The 19,294-nt window shown below is 45.0% G+C and overlaps 2 protein-coding genes across 9 annotated transcripts in view; both read right to left on the bottom strand.

Annotated features, from left to right (window-relative positions):
• The window catches only part of RHOT2 (ras homolog family member T2), a 36,994-nt gene extending 23,975 nt beyond the window's left edge, over window positions 1-13,019 (bottom strand). Inside the window, exons 1-6 of one of the 3 annotated variants that reach the window (XM_039349848.1) lie at window positions 12,949-13,019; window positions 4,828-4,886; window positions 3,464-3,545; window positions 2,352-2,395; window positions 835-888; window positions 479-531 (exon numbers count right to left, since the gene is read on the bottom strand). In XM_039349848.1, the coding sequence (XP_039205782.1) occupies window positions 479-531; window positions 835-888; window positions 2,352-2,395; window positions 3,464-3,545; window positions 4,828-4,860 (266 nt within the window). In that variant the 5' untranslated portion in view covers window positions 4,861-4,886; window positions 12,949-13,019. Of the gene's footprint in view, window positions 1-478; window positions 532-834; window positions 889-2,340; window positions 2,396-3,463; window positions 3,546-4,827; window positions 4,887-10,027; window positions 10,185-12,948 lie in introns of those variants that run through there. The other 2 variants (XM_039349847.1, XM_039349849.1) reach the window with 2 other exon arrangements.
• CFAP70 (cilia and flagella associated protein 70) overlaps window positions 12,036-19,294 on the bottom strand; it is a 39,893-nt gene continuing 32,634 nt past the window's right edge. For 4 of the 6 annotated variants that reach the window (XM_039349842.1, XM_039349841.1, XM_039349844.1 and 1 more), the window contains exons 24-28: window positions 18,397-18,558; window positions 16,187-16,276; window positions 15,249-15,350; window positions 14,790-14,837; window positions 13,712-13,870 (exon numbers count right to left, since the gene is read on the bottom strand). In XM_039349842.1, the coding sequence (XP_039205776.1) occupies window positions 13,727-13,870; window positions 14,790-14,837; window positions 15,249-15,350; window positions 16,187-16,276; window positions 18,397-18,558 (546 nt within the window). In that variant the 3' untranslated portion in view covers window positions 13,712-13,726. Of the gene's footprint in view, window positions 13,119-13,711; window positions 13,871-14,789; window positions 14,838-15,248; window positions 15,351-16,186; window positions 16,277-18,396; window positions 18,559-19,294 lie in introns of those variants that run through there. The other 2 variants (XM_039349846.1, XM_039349845.1) reach the window with 2 other exon arrangements.

The raw sequence follows: 19,294 nt of genomic DNA, 5'->3' as shown, positions 1-19,294 counted from the left end.
CCCGCAGGGCCACCCACGTCCACGGCCCGCTGCAGATCGCTCAGACAGCCCCGCAGCACCATGGCAGCCACGTCCACCCCCACGCCCCGCAGCATCAACTGTGCACGACGGGGCGCAAGGGCGGAGTCTTGTCCCCGCTGCCCGGCTGCCATGTCCTTGGCTGCGCTGCTCTATGCGGGCCGCAATCGGGGGCGACTTTCCTCCGGGGGATGCTGGTGAGGAGGGGGCTGCAGGGGGAGGCGGGGCTGGGGCGACAGCATGCGTGCCCACAGAGAGGGCTCTGAGTGCTACCACTGAGCTAGGGCAAATGACAGGAGCTCACTCCACCACCGTGGGCTCGAACAGCCGGAGCGCCATCTCTGGCCGGCAGATACAGCGTCTTTAAGCCGCTGTGCCACTATGCTACCCCCAAAAGAGATTTATTAGCAGACCTATGAGAACCAAAGCAGCACAACCCACCCTGTAAGACATTAGATACCTGGCACATCGCTCAATGCCACCGTTCACCATTGGAATCCATTTTGTCCGAATCTGGGGGGGAAAGGAAGGGAAAAGCAAGTGGGAGGGAGAATCTCCATGCCCCGACTCCTCCCCCGATTTTTTAAGAAATAAGCCCTTGAGAAGACACCCAAGTCCAACCATGACATCAAGACTTTGTCCCCCAGCTCCAGTCGAGATCAACACCCACCCAAGGCAACAGAGGTCCTTCAAAGAAACATCGTGAGATACAGCACTCATGAACATTCATGGGGCCTCGCGTAGGAAAGTCAAGGCAGGGAGAAGCAGTACAATTGTGGACTTGCGGATGGGCACCTCAGAGGCCTGTGGTGTTACCTTGTCAATGGTGGCCTCCTCTGTGACGTCATAGACCATGCAGACCACGTTTGCCTGCAATGGAAAAAAGTGGGACACAGTTCTAAAAAAAACACAGAACTCTCTAGACCAGGGGTAGGCAACCTTGGCTTTTTTATGACTCGTGGGCTTCAACTCCCAGAATTCCTAAGCCAGCCACGCTGAGGGGAAAGGGAGAGGTTTTTGTATTTGTATTTAATTTTATTTATATGCCGCCCAATCCCAAAGGACTCAGGGCGGCATATAAATAAAAATAAATAAACTTTCCAAGCTGAGCCATGCTGGCTCAGGAGTTCTGGGAGTTGAAGTCCATGAGTCCTAAAAGAGCCAAGGTTGCCTAGCCCTGCACTCTCCAGATTATTTTTGGTGCAAAGAACTTGCCTCCTCAATGCTGGGTTTAGCACCCTCAACATGAGCCAACTATGGTTTGATGCACTGCTATAGTCAGTTGGCACAATAATGCCCTCCATTTATGAATACCAGCATGGCAGAGAGATAGTTCTGCTGAAGGTAAAAAGAAAGGTGACCTTGGCAGAAAAATGCAGGAACTGTTACCCAGATGGAGGGTCATTTTCAAAATCCAGAGCCATGAGAGAACCCTTGGAAGAGGCGTCAAGCAGTTCCCTCCCTGATTCATTGGAAGGTTAGAAGGAAGAGCAGGCACAGAACAATCAAACTTGCAAGATCCTGTTTACTGTCGCCAATCTCAATAAAAGTAGTTTTAGCCTTCCCGTAGAGTTGAATTCTTGGTCTGGCCCATCTAGTGGGGTTAAAACTAAGATCTTACTGTCTAATATCCTGCTTCTCAGAATAACAGAGTTGGAAGGGATCTTGGAGATCTTCCAGTCCAACCCCTCCACACAAACAAGAGACCCTGCACCCTTTCAGAAAACTGGTTGTCCAATCTCATCTTAAAAGCTTCCAGGGTTGGAGCACCTACAACTTCTGAAGGCAAGGCGTTCCACTGGTTGATTGTTCTCACCGTCAGGAAGTTTCTCCTTAGTTCTCAGTTGCTTCTCTCCTTGATTGGTTTCCATCCGTTGCTTCTTGTCCTGCCTTTGTAAAATAGATTGAGTCCCTCTTCTTTCTGTTTCTCCATAGGCAGGTTGCTATGTCCATCTTTGGAACTGAATGTTCCTTGGGCTTTATCACCACATCGCTTGGGGCTTCCCAGGGCAACACAACTGTCTATCTATGGTAGCCCTGTTGAAGCTAAGCGATCTGTGCTCTCTGCAAGGAAGTAGGAACTTCTGCTCCTGCTCCTCCTCTGAATCTTCTCCTGCCTGGTTCTCACTTAAGCTGGTAGGTTCAATTCTCACAGCGCTGCTGCTACTGACAAGCATCGATGAAGCAAAGATCAAACGGATCAGATTACTTTCCACCAGGCTTTGGGTGGGATTTGGGAAGAGTTTTGGTGTCTACGTTCAGGAAGGCAAAGAGAGGAAGGGGGGAGGGGAGCTGCCCCAGGCCCGCCCCACCCCTCCAGACCTTAGGATCACCTTGGCAATCTCTTCTTGCAGCTCTTCTTCCGTCTGTTCGGCTTCTGAAAGGAGACACAAAAGGGACGTGAGTTGGCCCTGCCATCTTTCACCCACGTGCAAAGTGAGAAGCATCCTATCCACCACAGATAGGAGGTTCAGGCAACAGTGGGGCCAGGTTGGCCCTATCTATTGCTCAGAGAAGGAAGGAGCTCTTGCTCGATGCTCACTTTCAGGTATGGTACGGTAGAGAGCCAGTTTGGTCTCGTGGTTAAAGCATCAGGCTAGAAAGCAGGAGACCGTGAGTTCTAGTCCCACTTTAGGCATAAAAGCTGGCTGGATGACTTTAGGTCAATCACCAGGAGACCGTGAGTTCTAGTCCCACCTTAGGCATGAAAGCTGGCTGGATGATTTTAGGTAATCACCAGGAGACCGTGAGTTCTAGTCCCACCTTAGGCATGAAAGCCGGCTGGATAATTTTAGGTAATCACCAGAAGATCGTGAGTTCTAGTCCCTTGTTAGGCATAAAAGCTGGCTGGATGATTTTAGGTAATCACCAGGAGACGGTGAGTTCTAGTCCCGCCTTAAGGCATGAAAACTGGCTGGATGACGTTAGGCCAATCACCAGGCTACCGTGAGTTCTAGTCCCACCTTGGGCATGAAAGCTGGCTGGATGACGTTAGGCCAATCACCAGGCGACCGTGAGTTGTAGTCCCACCTTAGGCATGAAAGCCAGCTGGATGACTTTAGGCCAATCACCAGGAGACCGTGAGTTCAAGTCCTGCCTTAGCTATGAAAGGCAGCCGGGTGACTTTGGGTCAGTCCCTCTGTCTCAGCTCAACCCACCTTACAAGGTTGTTGTGGGGAAAATACGAAGAGGAAAGTGTGTTGGATACGTTCACCGCCTTGAGGTATTTGTAAAAGTGATAAAGGCAGGATACAAATAAACAGAAATAAAATTGTGCGAATACAGAGGGGAAGGGGGAAAAAAACCTTCCAGCCTGAATCCCAACCTTTCAACCGACAGGCGTCACAGTAAACCGTGATGTTGTCTCCTTCCATGTGGCACTGCTTGGGGCATATTCCTGGCTTTTTATCCACAAATCCACCTGTCATTTATGCCCGTGACCTACCTGAATAGTCTACAATGTGGGTGGGGACTTTCTCAGGAGTGACATCTGCAGGGATTATGATCTCTTCGGCCCTAGGAGGAACCTGGAAGGGGAAAAGGGGTTATCACTGGCTATTCTCAGATGATCAAGGCTTGTCTCAATTTATCGGTGTACTTCCCTCACGTATAGACTCTAGATTTAAAAAAAGGGGACAAAACAAAAACCACCATCCAGGGTCATTATAAGTCCTGCAAGAAGGACTGTCTTAGTTTCTTCTTTCTTTTCTTGTATGTCATAGGTAGTATAAATCTATTTACATTGTTTGTCCTGCTCATACGTTTCTATGGGAAAGTTTTAAGGCTGCAAGGCAGAGTAAGAACAGCAGCAGAGGGATAGAATCAAGATCACTTGTTAGGAATTTATTTTAATTGAATTGTATTTTGTATGAATAAATGGAAAATAAAAACTTTTTTAATAATAATAATAAAAAAGATCAGGTGAAGTGTTAATACCACTCTACAATGCCTTGGTAAGGCCACACTTGGAACACTGCATCCAGTTTTGGTCACCAAGATGTAAAAAAGACGTTGAGGCTCTAGAACAGCGGTTCTCAACCTATGGGTCGCGACCCCATTTGGGGTCGATCGACCATTTTTCGGGGGTCGCCAAAGGTGGCGATCCGCCATTTTCCGCGGCGCCGGCGCTGCGCACGCACGCCGCGCGTGGGGGCGGCGCCACGCACGCGCGCCGCGCATGGGGGTGCCGCCGCGCATGCGCGTTGCGCATGGGCGCGCCGTGCACACGCATTGCGCATGGGCACCGCCGTGCACGCACGCCATGCATGGGGGCGCCGTGCATGCGCATCACGCATGGGGGCGTCGCACATGCACGTCGCGCATGGGGGCACCGCCCCCATGCGCGCGGCGCCGCGCCTGCGCAGAACGTTTGTGTGACGGGGGTCGCCGTCACACAAACGTTGAGAAGCACTGCTCTAGAAAGAGTGCAGAGAAGAGCAACAAAGATAATTAAGGGACTGGAGGCTAAAACATATAAGGAACGGTTGCTGGAATTGGGTACGTCTAGTTTAATGAAGAGAAGGACGAGGGGGGACATGATAGTAGCCTTCCAGTATCCCAGGGGCTGCCCCAAAGAAGAGGGAGTCAAGCTATTCTCCAAAGCACCTGAAGGCAGGACAAGAAGCAAAGGATGAAAACTAAGCAAGGAGAGAAGCAACCTAGAACTAAGGAGAAACTTACTAACAGTTAGAACAATTAATCAGTGGAACAAGAAGTTGTGAATGCTCCAACACTGGTTGGACTAGATGACCTCCAAGGTCCCTTCCATCTTTATTATTATTATATGCAGCAACAGCAACCCGTACTCACCTCCTCAGGGAACTCCTCACCCACCAGAGCCATGATCAAGGATGTTTTCCCCACTTGGGCTATAAGAGAGAGAAACAATATAATTACAGGTAGTCCTCAACTTACAAGCCATTGATTTAGTGACCATTGAATGTTACAACAAACACTGTGGAAAAAAAAAAAACATTTCTCACACTTATGATTGTTGCAGCATCTCCATGGTCAGGTCATCAAAATTTGGATGCTTGGCAACTGGCATGTATTTATGACGGTTGCACTGTCCCAGGGTCATGTGATCCCCTTCTGCAACGTTCTGACAAGCCAAGTCAATGGAGAGGCCCGGTTCACTTAACCAGTATATTAATAACAGAATAGAATTGAACGTAATAGAATAGAATAGAAACGTTATTATCACTTTAAATGTACACTAATCAGCATACATTAAAATGAAATTTTGTTGCATTCAGCTCTCAGAAAAATACCATTATTCATGTACTCACACACACACACACACACACACACGACACAGAGAAACATCACCATCTAGTTCGAATCTATACACATACACGGCAAAAAAAAAAAAAAAAGAATCCTGCGAATTTACAAGACGGATGGCACAAGGAACAAAGCTGTTACAGAATCTCGTAGTACTGTTATAAATACTTCTAAACCTCCTCTCAGAGGGGAGCAACAGAAATAGACCGTGAAGTGGGTGTGTGGGGTCTCTAATAATGCTTTGAGCTCTCAACACATATAAGCTCTTGTAAACAATATTATTCGGGCTTCCTATAATCTTCTCAGCTGTCCTCACCACTCTTCTGTGTCGATCTTCTATCTGAGGCTCTGCTACCCCCAATCGTGCCTCTGTAAAAAGTGGCCCAGGACAGAAGGAGAAAGATGCGCTCTCCTCATCCAACGCAAGAAATGCAAACGCTGTTTTGCATGCTTCACTAAGGATAATGTATGAAGAGACCAAGTTACTACTAATTTAATAACTGCAGTGGTTCACTTAACAACTGTGGCAAGAAAGGTTGTAAAATGGGCAAAACTCACTTAATACATGTCTTACTTAGCAATGGAACTTTTGGGCTGTTGTGGTTGTAAGTCGAGAGCTACATATATACTAGTGACGTGAGGGTTGGATCATCTCATATTAACCTCAGAACTGCAGCCTTTGACTGAAAACTGCTTAGTGAGCATCCTAGCTATACATGGTCAGCCAGCTCATTACTTGACCATCACAATGTTCACTCATGATCACTGGCTCTGACTCCAAATGCAGTTTGTTTGTTTCTGGCCACAATTTACAGTTTTGGACCACATCTCACAAACCCAAGATACTGTGGACCATGCTAAAGGATTGTGGGAGTCAATCTACAATGCCCCAGTTTGCTTATCTCCGTTGCCAGAACATCGACCAAGTATTTCCAAGTCAGAAGTTTGCATTGTTTAGTTTAACCCTGTGCTATGTCCAGAAATGATTTGAAGCTCAAATATATTGGTCAACAAAAGAGAAGCCAGGACTCACTGGAAAGGACCCTGATGTTGGGAAAGATGGAAGGCAAAAGGAGAAGGGGACGGCAAAGGATGAGATGGTTAAATAGGGTCATTGTTGCAATGAACATGAGTTTGGGCAAACTCCGAGGGACCGTGGAGGACATGGGGCCTGGCAGGCTGAGGTCCATAGAGTCATGAAGAGTTAAGATACAACTTAGCAATAGAACAACATATCCTGAATTATCCAAATAAAATCCAGATCTCATACTTGTTTTGTTGGGTTGTTTTTTTGGGGAACATCTATCTCTAGCAAACTCCGCCAACTATCTACGATAGAAATAAGCAACCGGATCTTCTCCAGATGATGAACATGATGACCACGACTCGTCATGTTCCAGCCAAACAACAATTAATTAATTACCAGTAATGATCAGAGCTAGAATTTAAAGCTTCTAGGGGGGACCACCTTGTTCTAAAACAATCTGTTTGCTCGGAGAAAGATATTCTTCTGAGGTTAGATTGAGAAGGGCATGAAACAAAGTGTTCTTCACGGTAGGCATCTCCATGGTAGAGTTGTCAAGTTCCCAAGAGAAGCTCAATAAAGTCGGCCATAAAAAAAAAAGTGACAACATTGGTGCATCAGCAAGCCTTGGGGGAAAGATTTCAGCTTTTATTTATGGGATGGCTTCAGGACGATGCCCAAAAAAGAGACTATAGCCTAGTTTTGTAACTGAGACACTACTCTATAACTTGATCAAATATCTGATTGATTGGCTTTAATATTAAGACGGCAAGCTGAAGATTTTTTGCAGATTCAGGCTGTTAAATGGTCAACTGGGACTCTGTGATAATTCAGGTTATCAATTATAATTCCAAAGAGGTCCTATTAATTTCCAGAAAAGACCAAAAAGCCTGCTTAAAAAGAATCACAGCCAGGTTAACAATGGTCCCTGAAGTAAGCCTTATTATAAACCTCCCAGAGTGAATGGCTTTATGGAAGAAATAAATATATCTATCATCTCTTTCCTTCTCTCTCTCTCTCTCTATAAAAAATCTATACCTTTCTGTCTGTCTATCCATCCTATCATATATCTATCATCTCTTTCCTTCTCTCTTTCTCTCTCTATAATTTATATCTGTCTGTCCGTCCATCTGTCCATCCTATCATATATCTATCATCTCCTTCCTTCCTTCCTTCCTTCCTTCCTTCCTTCCTTCCTTCCTTCCTTCCTTCCTTCCTTTCTTCCTCCTTTCCTTTCCTTTCCTCCCTCCCTCCCTCTCTCCCCATGAAAAGAAAAGCAGGAAATGTTTTCACTCTCTGGCTTTCAACAGTTCATTGGGTCACACCCAGATTTCACACCTAGATACCAGATTTGTTTTTTTTAATCCCTTCTGGAAACGAATACTAGGATTCTGTTCCAGACACTGTTCCATCCGTAGCTCTGAGTATACAGGATGGATCTGGCTTGGACATTCTGTCTTTCCTCAAGAAGTTCCTCTCCTCCACATTACTATTTTAAAACCCTCTAACAACCCCGGGAATTAAATTGGTTGAAAGTGAGAAGCAGTGATTTCAATTGCCTGTTGGGTTCACTGGAGTTTTAATTGAGCCTTTCTAATCCTAGACGAACATTATACATACTAGAACAGGGGTCTGTCTATCTATCTATCATCCATTATCTCTGTCTCTATCTCAATCATCCATCATCTGTCTGTCTGTCTATCAGCCATATCTGTCTCTATCAATCATCCATCATCTGTCTATCATCCATTATCTCTGTCTCTATCTCAATCATCCATCATCTCCATCGTCTGTCTATCTGTCTATGTATGTATGTATGTATGTATCTACGTATCTATCTATCTATCTATCTATCTATCTATCTATCTATCTATCTATCTATCTATCTACCCATCTCAATATATTTTGCCTTTTGCAAAATGGCATCCAGTAACTATTTTCCATATGTTCTTCTACCTTTTCTCCAGGATTCCGATTTTGAATGGATTTTGATATAAGTTAATTAAAAAATAATGCAAGCATTTAGCAAAGGTTAAATATAAATAAAAACTAAATACTAATACCAAAGATTGCAGCAACCTGAAAATAGACATATTTATCAGCACCATAGGTCAGAGAGCATAGTGCCAGATGAAGGATTCTGCTTTCCATATTATTTAGCGATAAACCTTTTAGAACAGTTTTGCAAGGTATCCTCTGCCCAACTCTTTCAGTTGGTCTGTAAGTTATAATCAGGTTGGACTGTGGTAGCAAAAATGTCAGGATATTTTAGGATCAGGTCTCTATCATTAGTTATTTATTTAATTATAAATATAAAACTGCTGCAATCTAGGCAACTCTTATATTACGTCAGTTAAAGCATATAAAACGAAGAAACTAAAGTGCTAAAGAATTCAAACAGACAGGCAGGCCACTGCCACATAATGCCTGGACTTAACAACTGTCAAATAAGAAAGACAAAAAAAGTTTGGATAGTGGACATGCAGTACATGGAGTTCACAGAATAAAAGAGAAAGAACTGAATCTCAAAACACAAAATACAAGATCTGCACACAGAAGTAGACTGAGCTTGGTGAAAAAAGGAAAAGTAGTAGCAATAGTGATTAGCCACCTTCAATGCACCATTAACACGGGCAAAATCCCAATCAGTCATCCTGTGATGATACCTTTAACACCGTCAAACAACAACATCTGTCTTAACCCAGGTCCTTGGGAAGGACTCCATAGGTGGATAAAAACACCAAATTCAATCTGAACATCTGGCTATGCGATGAACCACAATCCCATATCAAATTCGTAGGCTGCCTGATTTCCAACAACTCTGGACAGCTCACAACCATTAAAAAACCATAACGGTAGCAACCCAGAGATGTTAAAAGATAAAAAAAAAAAAAATAAGATGCCAAGTGCGATAGAGCAAGGGATTGTCCTAAGTCCCTTTTTCCACTGCCATCATAACTTTGGTCACTAAATGAACTGTTGTAAATCGAGGACAACCTGTATTCGCCACTAAGCTGATCGTAGGTTTGCAGCAGGACTACACTGAAACATCCACAGCCACCCAGAATCCCAATAAGCGGCATTATTTAAAAGTGCACCACCCCTGAGGCATGGAATCAGCGGGGCAGATGCTAGGGGAAGGCAGGTGGTTCCACCTGGGCTGATGCTACCTGGGTGGCGCGACCAGCACCTTAAACGGCACCTGGACGCAAGCCGGCAACCAGCGCAGAGGTGGCACGCAGGCATACGGAAGGCATGCCCCATGTCGCTTGCCTTGCTGCATCATGGACCGGTTGAAGCTTCCGGGTGGTCTTCAAGGGCAGCCCCGGGTAGAGAGCACTGCAGTAGTCAAGCCATGTAAGCAATGGAAGTTGAAGGCCAACTAATGCAGGGAAGCCTCCTCCCTCTCTGGGATGCAACTCTCCCACCCTTCTGGCACCCCTCTGCTACTCCCCATTCCCACCTGTCCCGATTCCACCCCTGACCCCCCTCCAAGGTCATCCCCAGGCCTCCTGACTCCACCCACAGCGCCCTAGCCCCGCCCCTCCCGGCCCCCGCCCACAGACCCCCCCCTTGGCTCTTCCCCCGCCCCCTTCTCTCCCGGCTGCCGCAAGAGTCGCCCCCTGAGCGCCCACGCGGCGGCGCTTCCCGCCCCCGGGCTGCCCCCCCGATCCCGGCAGGCCGCCCCTTGCCCGCCCTTACCTTCCCCCAGCAGGAGGATGCGCACGTCCCGCCTCATCCCCGCGGCTTCGGGGGCGAGAGGAGGGCGGCTGCAGCGACCGCCGCTCGCCCCGCTGCTTCCCACCCTTCTCGGCGCTGCCGCCGCCGCCGTCGGGCTGCCACTTCCGCTTCCGGCTTCCCGCAGGGCGCTGCGTCCTGGCCTGGCGCGCCCTCTACGGCCGGAGGGCCAAACGGCAGCCTTTCTGCTCGGCAAGGCGAGAGGGTCCTTCGCCGGCTGCAAATATCAGTTGCCCCGAAGTTTAGCGGGGAGAATTGCGATGCACTGGGCGAGTGCAGTTAGTCCTCGAGTTACAGCAGTTCAAAGTGATCAGGTCATTGAAAGAAAGGGCTCCGCCTTTACAAACCATTGTAGCAGCCGCCTGGTCATGCCATCAAAATTCGGATGCTTGAGGACTGATTCACGTTTATGACGGTTGTCGTGTCCTGGGATCCCTTTTGGGATCTTCCTTAAGAGCAAAGTCAATGGGGAAGCCAGGTTCGCGTGACAATCGGGTGACCTGCTTAACAACCGCAGCGATTCACTCAGCAGCGGTGGCAAAAAAGGTCGTAAAAATGGCACAAAACTCACATAACAGATGTTTCACTTAGCAACAGAAATGTTGGGCTCAGCTAAGGTCGAGGACCAGCTGTATTTACTGCAGTGTTTCTCAGACTCATGCAGGCTGGGGGATTTTGGGTGTTGAAGCCCACACATCTTTAAAGGTGCTGAGGTTGAAAAACATCGATTTTAAAGAAAATGAACTCGGAGCTTTAGTAGGTTCGTCTGCTTCTGGACTGGCTGCTAGCCCCTGGGAATCTGGCCCAACTACTCATTACTTAGGGTGAGATGGTAGAATTCTGGTCCAGGGGTAAGGGCGATGGGATAATTGATATTTCGGGATGTAATAATAAGTAAAAAAGTAATAATAATAAAGTTGGAAGGGACCTTGGAGGTCATCAAGTCCAATCCCCTGCTCAGGCAGGTAACTCTATACCATTTTGAACAAATGGCTGTCCAGTTTCTTCTTAAAAACTTCCAGTGTTGGAGCATTCACCGCTTCTGGAGGCAGGTTGTTCCACTGGTTAATTGTTCTAACTGTCAGGAAGTTTCTCCTTAGTTCTAGATTGCTTCTCTCCTTGATTAGTTTCCATCCATTGCTTCTTGTCCTGCTTTCAGGCTCTTTGGAAAATAGCTTGATTCCCTCTTCTTTGGGGCAGCCCCTGAGATACTGGAAGGCTGCTATCATGTCCTCCCTTGTCCTTCTCTTCATTAAACTAGACATCCCCAATTCCAGCAACCATTCCTTATATGTTTTAGCCTCCAGTCCCCTGATCCTCTTTGTTGCTCTTCTCTGGACTCTTTCCAGTGCAACTACAGGAGACAAGCTATTCCATTGTTCTGTCAGGAGGTTTCTCCTTAGTTCTAGGTTGCTTCTCTCCTTGATTAGTTTCCATCCATTGCTTCTTGTCCTGCCTTCAGGACATGTGAATTTCATGTGAACTTCCCTTGAATGTATTGAGCCAACCAAGGAAAGGATGAGCCGAGATTCAAGCCAATCTTCTCCAATTCACTCCTGTCTCCAGATGTGTGGTGGGGATGCAGCTGGCTGAATTCCCAGCCATGCTTGAGTATCTCTAAGTGTGGAATGGCATCGTGGCTCTTGATATCACAACACTTGTGCAATGGTGGGACCCAGACCGTGGAATTGTGGCTTTGCAGAGAGGATTGTGTAACCATCCAGGTTGTTGTGCTTTCGTTGTAAGCAGCACCAAAAGCTTGTTGTCTGTCTCCACAACTGCATTTTGACATTTGGCATTCTTTTTTCAATCTACATACCTGTTAGTGACCTTTTCTTTTTCCATCCATCCATCCATCCATCCACAATTGCAGCCTGAGTCTGGATGTTCCTCTGGCAGGAAAGTTACTAAAATTAATGGCTTTTACTCCCAAAGGGTGCCACAGGAGTACATACCCAAAAGACACCATGAATAAACAGATCCAAACTATTTTATTAAATCACCTGCCCCAAATTGCTGTTGTTGAATCCTTGCATATCGTATTTTAGATTCCTCTTTCAAAATTCTGTGCTGCCAAAGCAATTACGGGAAGCAGACAAAAAAACAAACCATCGATAAAATAAAGGCGGGTCCATAATATACAGAGTCATTAGATCAAAAAGGGAATCACTATGTCAAAACTGACTGAGGGAGTCATCGCCAGAGAGCTACCTAGATGGATGAAATAACTGAATCAAAACCTTTGTAAGAACTCACATTCATGGATATAATTTTGGGAACCCCAGATAATAAAATGTGGTATAAAAGACAATCTATTAATTACTCTGCTCCTGCTCTATGTTGTAATATCGACTTGCACTAAAGGAGATCTAGAAGTGCTGAAGGAGGCAAGTCACCAAACCACTTACAATTTTCTCTTCCTATTCTTGTCCAAACATCTCCAATTATGATCTTCTAATGATTATGATGTGTTATAGCACAATGTTTCTCAGGCTTATCAATTTTAAGATGTGTGGACTTCAACTCCCAGAATTCCCCAGCCAGCTATGCTGACTGGAGAATTCTGGGAATTGAAGTCCATGCATCTTAAAAGTTGCCAAGCTTGAGAAACACCATGCTATAGTTATTCTGAGGCTTTCTTTTTCAAGAACCAGAAATGTTTTCTCCAGCATTTTAACCCCTGGGGATAAATCATCCCTTGTGATGCCTTATGACTGACTTTAATTTCATTGTGGGATATTCCACAAAACAAGCGGAATCTTCGCAATGTGTTTCTTCTAAATTCCAGGAGCTCATAAACTGCCGTACAAGAACCCTATAAACTTTTCACTGAAGCTTTGGAAAAAAAAAACCAGTGATGGTTGTTTCAAAACGTGGCCATTCACCTCTGTGCTGATGGTTGGGCACGTCTCTGCCTCCCTGCAGTGTGAAATGGTAGATGTGGTCCCTGTTTAAACGGTAGCCACAGAGGAGATCAGAAGGAGGGGTCACCAAACCCAACTTCTAACTGGACTTGCTTGACCTCCTGCAGAAGCTTGGGATTGTCCAACTCCAGCTGCAACAGAAGGAAAAACGGGTAAGGGTCAACTTAAAAATCTGTCAAATATACTCAAAGAAGGAAAGCAAGGTATCCTACTTCAACCCAAAATAGGACAAATGAAAAATGCCTCCTTTCTGTATATATTCCCTTGGCTCGGCTGACAAAAGAAGGGAGGAGAGCTCGTGGCCTGGAGGTTAATACAACTGCCTAGCATGCAGGCTGCCCAGGTTCGAATCCCATAGAGGGTATGGCTAGCTGATGAGAGCAAAATAAGCTTGGAATAGCTATTCTAGTCTCCCATTTAACTCTTTAACTCTTTGTCAACAAAAAAGAAATTTGGATATAGACATACATACATACATATAGTGTTTTCCAGTGAAACCGGTGTGATAGAACATATTACTATGATTACTTTTGCCTTTCAGCCCCAATCTAGGAGCGTTTTGCAGGCTAAAGTTGCTACTGCGATAAACTCTTTCTGTGTTAAATTTAGATTTTGCTGACAAAATTAAAGGGAGACTAGTATAGCTATTTTGAGCTATTTAGCTCTCATCAGCTAGCCATACCCTTCCGAGATTCGAAGCTGGGCCACTTGCATGTTATATATATATATATAAAATTTATCAACAAGAAATGCAAAACAAAGAAAACAGAAAAACATATATCCAACAATAACAAGGACAACAAAAAAAACTTTGTACAAAAAAGATAAAATGATCAAATAAATAAATAAATAGATGAAACCTATTCACCACTCCGTCTGGTTGCTGGAAAGAAAAAAAAAACCCAATAAATTCTCCTCCTCTACATAACAGTTCTACCAATAATTATAAACTTTCTCCTCCTTACTTAATGAGAATATATAAACAGATATTTCCGATGAGATCTCTATACCATACTGTAATCAAATCGACCCAACACCTTCAGCTAAAACAATCTCTCAGTTTATAACACCAACGGCCACCTGAGTCATAAATGTGCTCTGTAACTCAACTGACTGTTCAATACAGAGGGTGTTACACTTTTCAGCATAGGGACATTTGGAAATGGAGACCTAGTACACAGCTGCCTTTTAAAGAAAAGGCATCTCTATGTGCCAAGCAGCTTTTTTGATATTAGCTTCTAAAAACAGTCAGAGAACAAGATGGAATTTCGACCAGAAGGGACAGGATGACTTCTTCCCTCCATTAAATGATGGCGTAATCCTAAATGTGTCTACATGTGGTCCTTGATGTACGACCACAAGGGAGCCCCAAATTTCTGTTGCTAAGCAAGACAGTTATTAAGTGAGTTTTGCCCCATTTTACAAACTTTCTTGTCACGGTTGAATCACTCCAGATGTTAAGTTAGTAACACAGCTGTTAGGTGAATCAGACTTCCCCCCTGACTTCGTTCGCCAGAAGGCTGTAAAAGAGTATCAGGTGACCCGGGAACACTATAACCATCATAAATGCATGCCAGTTGCTAAGCAACCGGGTTTTGGATCATGTGACCCTGGGGATACTGCAAAGGTCCTAAGGGTGAAAAACAGTCACTTTTTCCAGTGCCTTTGTAACTTCGAACGGTCACTGAATGAACTGTCATAAGTCAAGGACCACCTGTACTGTGAAAGGCCTTGGAGGTTGCACCCTTCCAGAGATCTGATATGCTTGAAGGAGGAAAAAAAAAAAAAAAAGGTTGACCAACCTTGACAGCGTATTTATACGATTGTTCGGCCTCCAGTTGTCTTCCGCCCTAGGGGGAAAAAAACACCAATCTGTATTAAACAGGTTCTGACAAGGCAGGAGAAACCCCGAAAGGCTTAATGGTATTTTAAAGGAAAACAGGGAATGGAGGAATAAAATTCCCCAGAGGAAGATCTCTCGTCAAATTGAGAAGAGGAAGAAAAAGAACGGCAACCCCGAAAATGGAAAGGGTGAGGTGAGGCTCTGAGGTGAAAACGCATTTCCACATTTCTGCCTTGACCCAGAACTTCCTTCAGTCCGTTCGTTTGACTTGTCAGAATTCCCTGGAAAAGGACTTCAAACGGTTCGAAGCCATTTTCACTCAAAGGAGCCTTGAAGTCATCCCTACGCTGACCCCCGAGGATTGCAGAGAAGAGGAAATTCGTAGCGACTGGACAAAAGGTGAGCCCTGGAGACTCACCTTCATGCAGACCAAGGCCAGGTAGGCCCACACTTCGGCATTGCTGTTGTTGAGGGCGTTGGCTTCGGAAAGAGCATCCTCGGCCTCGACCATTTCTTTGAGCTGCCGGAAAGAGAGTTACTCATGAAAAGCCAATGTCGAAAAAGATTAAATCGTGGCAACTGGAATTGGAGAGGTTTCGTTACTCATTCAAGTAACTTCATCAGTCAAAAAAAAAAAAAAAGGCTGAATCAGAGAGTCTTCATTTACATATTGCAACACATTTTGGGGAGAACAACTTGCCTCTGGAAATTGTATAGAGTTTCCTGCCTGAGGAGGGGGTTGGATTAGAAGACCTCCAAGGTCCCTTCCATTCTATTCTATTCTGTTCTGTTCTGTTCCGTCCCATTCCATATAAAGATTCTATTCTATTCTATTCTATTCTATTCTATTCTATTCTATTCTATTCTATTCTATTCTATTCTATTCTATTCCATTCCATTCCATATAAAGATTCTATTCTATTCTATTCTGTTCTGTTCCGTCCCATTCCATATAAAGATTCTATTCTATTCTATTCTATTCTATTCTATTCTATTCTGTTCTGTTCTGTTCCGCTCTATTCTGTTCCGTCCCATTCCATATAAAGATTCTATTCTATTCTCTTCTGTTCTGTTCCGTCCCATTCCATATAAAGATTCTATTCTATTCTATTCTATTCTATTCTATTCTATTCTATTCTATTCTATTCTATTCTATTCTACTCTACTCCATTCCATTCCATATAAAGATTCTATTCTATTCTATTCTATTCTATTCTATTCTATTCTATTCTATTCTATTCTATTCTATTCTATTCTATTCTATTCTATTCTATTCCATTCCATTCCATTCTATTCTATTCTTCCAACCTAGTATTTTATATTCTACAAACCTGAAGGCCAAACTCTGTCTCTTACCCTGTAGCAAGCGATTCCTACTCCCAGCCACGTGAGACACGAAGGTGATTTCTTACTGGCCAGAAGGTAAATGTGCTTGGCTTTGTCATACTGCCAAAAGAAACGAGAGAGAATTACTCTCCAGGCCGTGGCAATTTAGGACAGTTTCTCCTTGCTTGTTGACAAAAGCGACCTGCAGTCCTGCAAATGGGGAGAGGTTATTAGCAGCTGTTTGAACATGGCTTGCTCCGGCAGGCAGCTAGAGAAGGCTCATAAAACTTCAGAAACCATCACATAAAACAGGAGAGTGTGATAGTGTGGTAGAACCCATCTTGGCTGTCAGAGGCGAATAGAAACATTATGGAAGGATCAAGTATGAAATTAGCTTTGACCAATGGCTGGAATGTATATATTTTCTCCCAAATGGAAAAAATATATAAATGTTTCTTTCTTTCTTCTGCCTAACTAATTTTGGGGAAGGGAAGAAACCGGTTTAAGTAAACTGTTATTATTATTAAAAATAACCCTTTCATAGGAAATAATTGCTTCTTAATCCACTATCCTGAGTGCACCAAGCAGCGAGATCTGAACACTAGCGAGCCTCATCGCAAACCCCCAAACTCAACAAATCAACTCCAACTTCTCAACATAGTATAATAGTGGTCATTATCTTTACAGTGTACATGGGCACTAACCGCACTAGCAATTAGTTAGCTAATTGGTTGCAACAATCCTCTTCCCTCTAGCAACAGTGTAGTGTCCACAATAGCTAGCCAGCGCTGAATCAGCTGCTATTTTGGCCCACTACACAACCATCACATTCCTCTATCTATCAGGCCTAAACCAACAGCAGCCTGGACAGGAACATTTACTCCCTCCTGTTGCGCAGGCTAGACTGGACATTTTAAAAGAAAGCAGTTACTGAACTACAACTCACCAGGCACAAATCCAGTCACAGAACCTGGAACTGCTCAGATGGCCTGAAGTGAAAACAAAACTCTCCAAAGAGACGTGTTGCGTTCTAAATCTGAAAAGCGTTCAAAAGGTTCATCCTTTGAGGGCAGAAAGCTTTGCACAACTAAGCTGTCCCCTTGAAGTATCTGAAGTCCTGAAGAGTTTCACTGCACACAATGTACAACACAGGCTCCCTTTCAAATTTCCCAGTCTGTTTCGTTGCTCTGAGAAGCCTCCAAAGATAGGTCTGCTACCACAGCCTTCCTCTGGTTGTTTTTTCATTCATTCATTCATTCATTCACTTACTTACTTAACTCTCCACAAATCTGGATGCTCACAACGATCAAATGAAGACAATCAAACCAATGAAACATAAAAGGGAAAAATATAAGGGTGATGAAGAGGGGAGGTCTCTCCTGGGTGAAGAAGGACCAAGGAATTACCTGCTCAGTAAATAAAAGCCTAATCAAACAACCACCAAGAATACTCCAGCCAAAACTGACAGGGAAAGCCACTAATATATAAACAGAGAGAAAATCTCACTCCTTCTAGAACTGATGATGTTCCCTAGTTGGGTAATGAAATGTCTGCAAGAAAACAACCAAGCTCAGAGAGCACCAAGGACCCCACAATTCTCCCCTCCTCCCCTCCCTTCTAGCACTGATGATATTACCTAGTTTGGTAATGAAATGTCTGCAAGAAACCAACCAAGCTCAGAGAGCACTAAGGACCCCACAGTCGTCGTCCTCCTCCTCCTCCTCCTCCTCCTCCTCCTTCTCTTTCCCCTCCTCCCCTTCCTCTCCTTCTGCTCCCCCTCCTCCTCTCTACAAACCCCACTCCCTTCTAGCACTGATGATGTTACCTAGTTGGGTAATGAAATGTCTTCAAGAAAACAGTCAAGCTCAGAGAGCACCAAGGACTCCATAGTTCAGCCCAAGGTACAAATAATCTCTTGTTCTGGCATCTACATATAAACAGAGAGCAAATCCCTCTCCCTTCTAGCACTGACAATGTTCCTTAGTTGGGTAATGAAATGTCCGCTAGAAAACAAGTTCCAAGGACCAAGGACCCTACAGCTCAACCCTGAGCTACGAATGTTCTCTTCTGTTGGAACCAGGTCTTAACGGCTCTTCTTCTCAATAACACCAGAATGGGGGTCATTTGGATCTTGGGGGTCAAACTGAGACCACCTTCCTGCCCATCGAAGTTCCATGGGGCAATCATCTCAAGACAATGAATCCACCAGGATCTTGTTGGTCCCATTTCTACCTTCTCACCTCCTTGCCTTCCAGATAGATGGATCCCAATCGCAGATACACCGTATGCATATCCTTCGCGTCCGTCACAAAGCTGATTGTGCGTTCGTAGCAAGACTTTGCTTCGCTGAAATTCCCGGTCAAGTAGCAGAGATGGCCTTTTTGAGCCCAAACCTCTGGATTCTAGAGAGGGAGCAGAGAAATGGAGGGGCTGAGCATGACCTGTGGAGGCTGGCGATGAATCATAGAATCATAGGGCTGGAAGGGACCTTGGAGATCATATAGTCCAGCGGTTCTCAACCTGTGGGTCGGGACCCCATTTGGGGTCGGCCATTTCACGGGGGTCGCCAAACAACGCAGTCCGCCATTTTTCCCCCCCTTTTCCTTAGCTGTGCTACTCCCTTTTATTCTATTGGCTTTTGAAAGCCAATAGAATAGACTCTCTTGAATAGAGTCTAATTCTATTGGCTTTCAAAAGCCAATAGGAATTGTCCAGGCTGTCTTCTGCCCTGCTGAGTCCACCAAAAGTCTTTCTGCTACGCTTCGGCTGGCGCAGGGGGCGGCACCACGCATGTGCGGCGCTCCCGGGCAGAGAAAGTCCTCGACCTACGACCGGTTGGGTAGTCCTCGACTTACGACCGATTGGGTAGTCCTCGACTTACGATCGGTTGGGGGGGTCGCGGCATTAGAAAGGTTGAGAACCACTGTTCTAGTCCAACTGTCTGGTCAAGGCAGGAGACCTTATATCACCCTGGTCAAATCAATACTCCCCCCCCCCCTAAAACCTAAGTAGGTAATGGAGCTGGTGAGTAGGAAATTCTGAAATTATTAAGATGTTTACAAAGGAGTGTTCTACCCAAGAGACAGGAATAATTATTGCATTTTAGCCCATTTTAGAAGGGAAGATGATCTAGAATAA

The sequence above is a fragment of the Crotalus tigris genome, unplaced genomic scaffold (assembly GCF_016545835.1).
Source record: "Crotalus tigris isolate CLP2741 ecotype Arizona unplaced genomic scaffold, ASM1654583v1 scf7180000018301.7375997, whole genome shotgun sequence".
Classification (NCBI taxonomy): domain Eukaryota; kingdom Metazoa; phylum Chordata; class Lepidosauria; order Squamata; family Viperidae; genus Crotalus; species Crotalus tigris.
The sequence above is the reverse complement of the archived record's forward strand: the minus strand, read 5'-3'. Positions and strand labels throughout refer to the sequence as shown.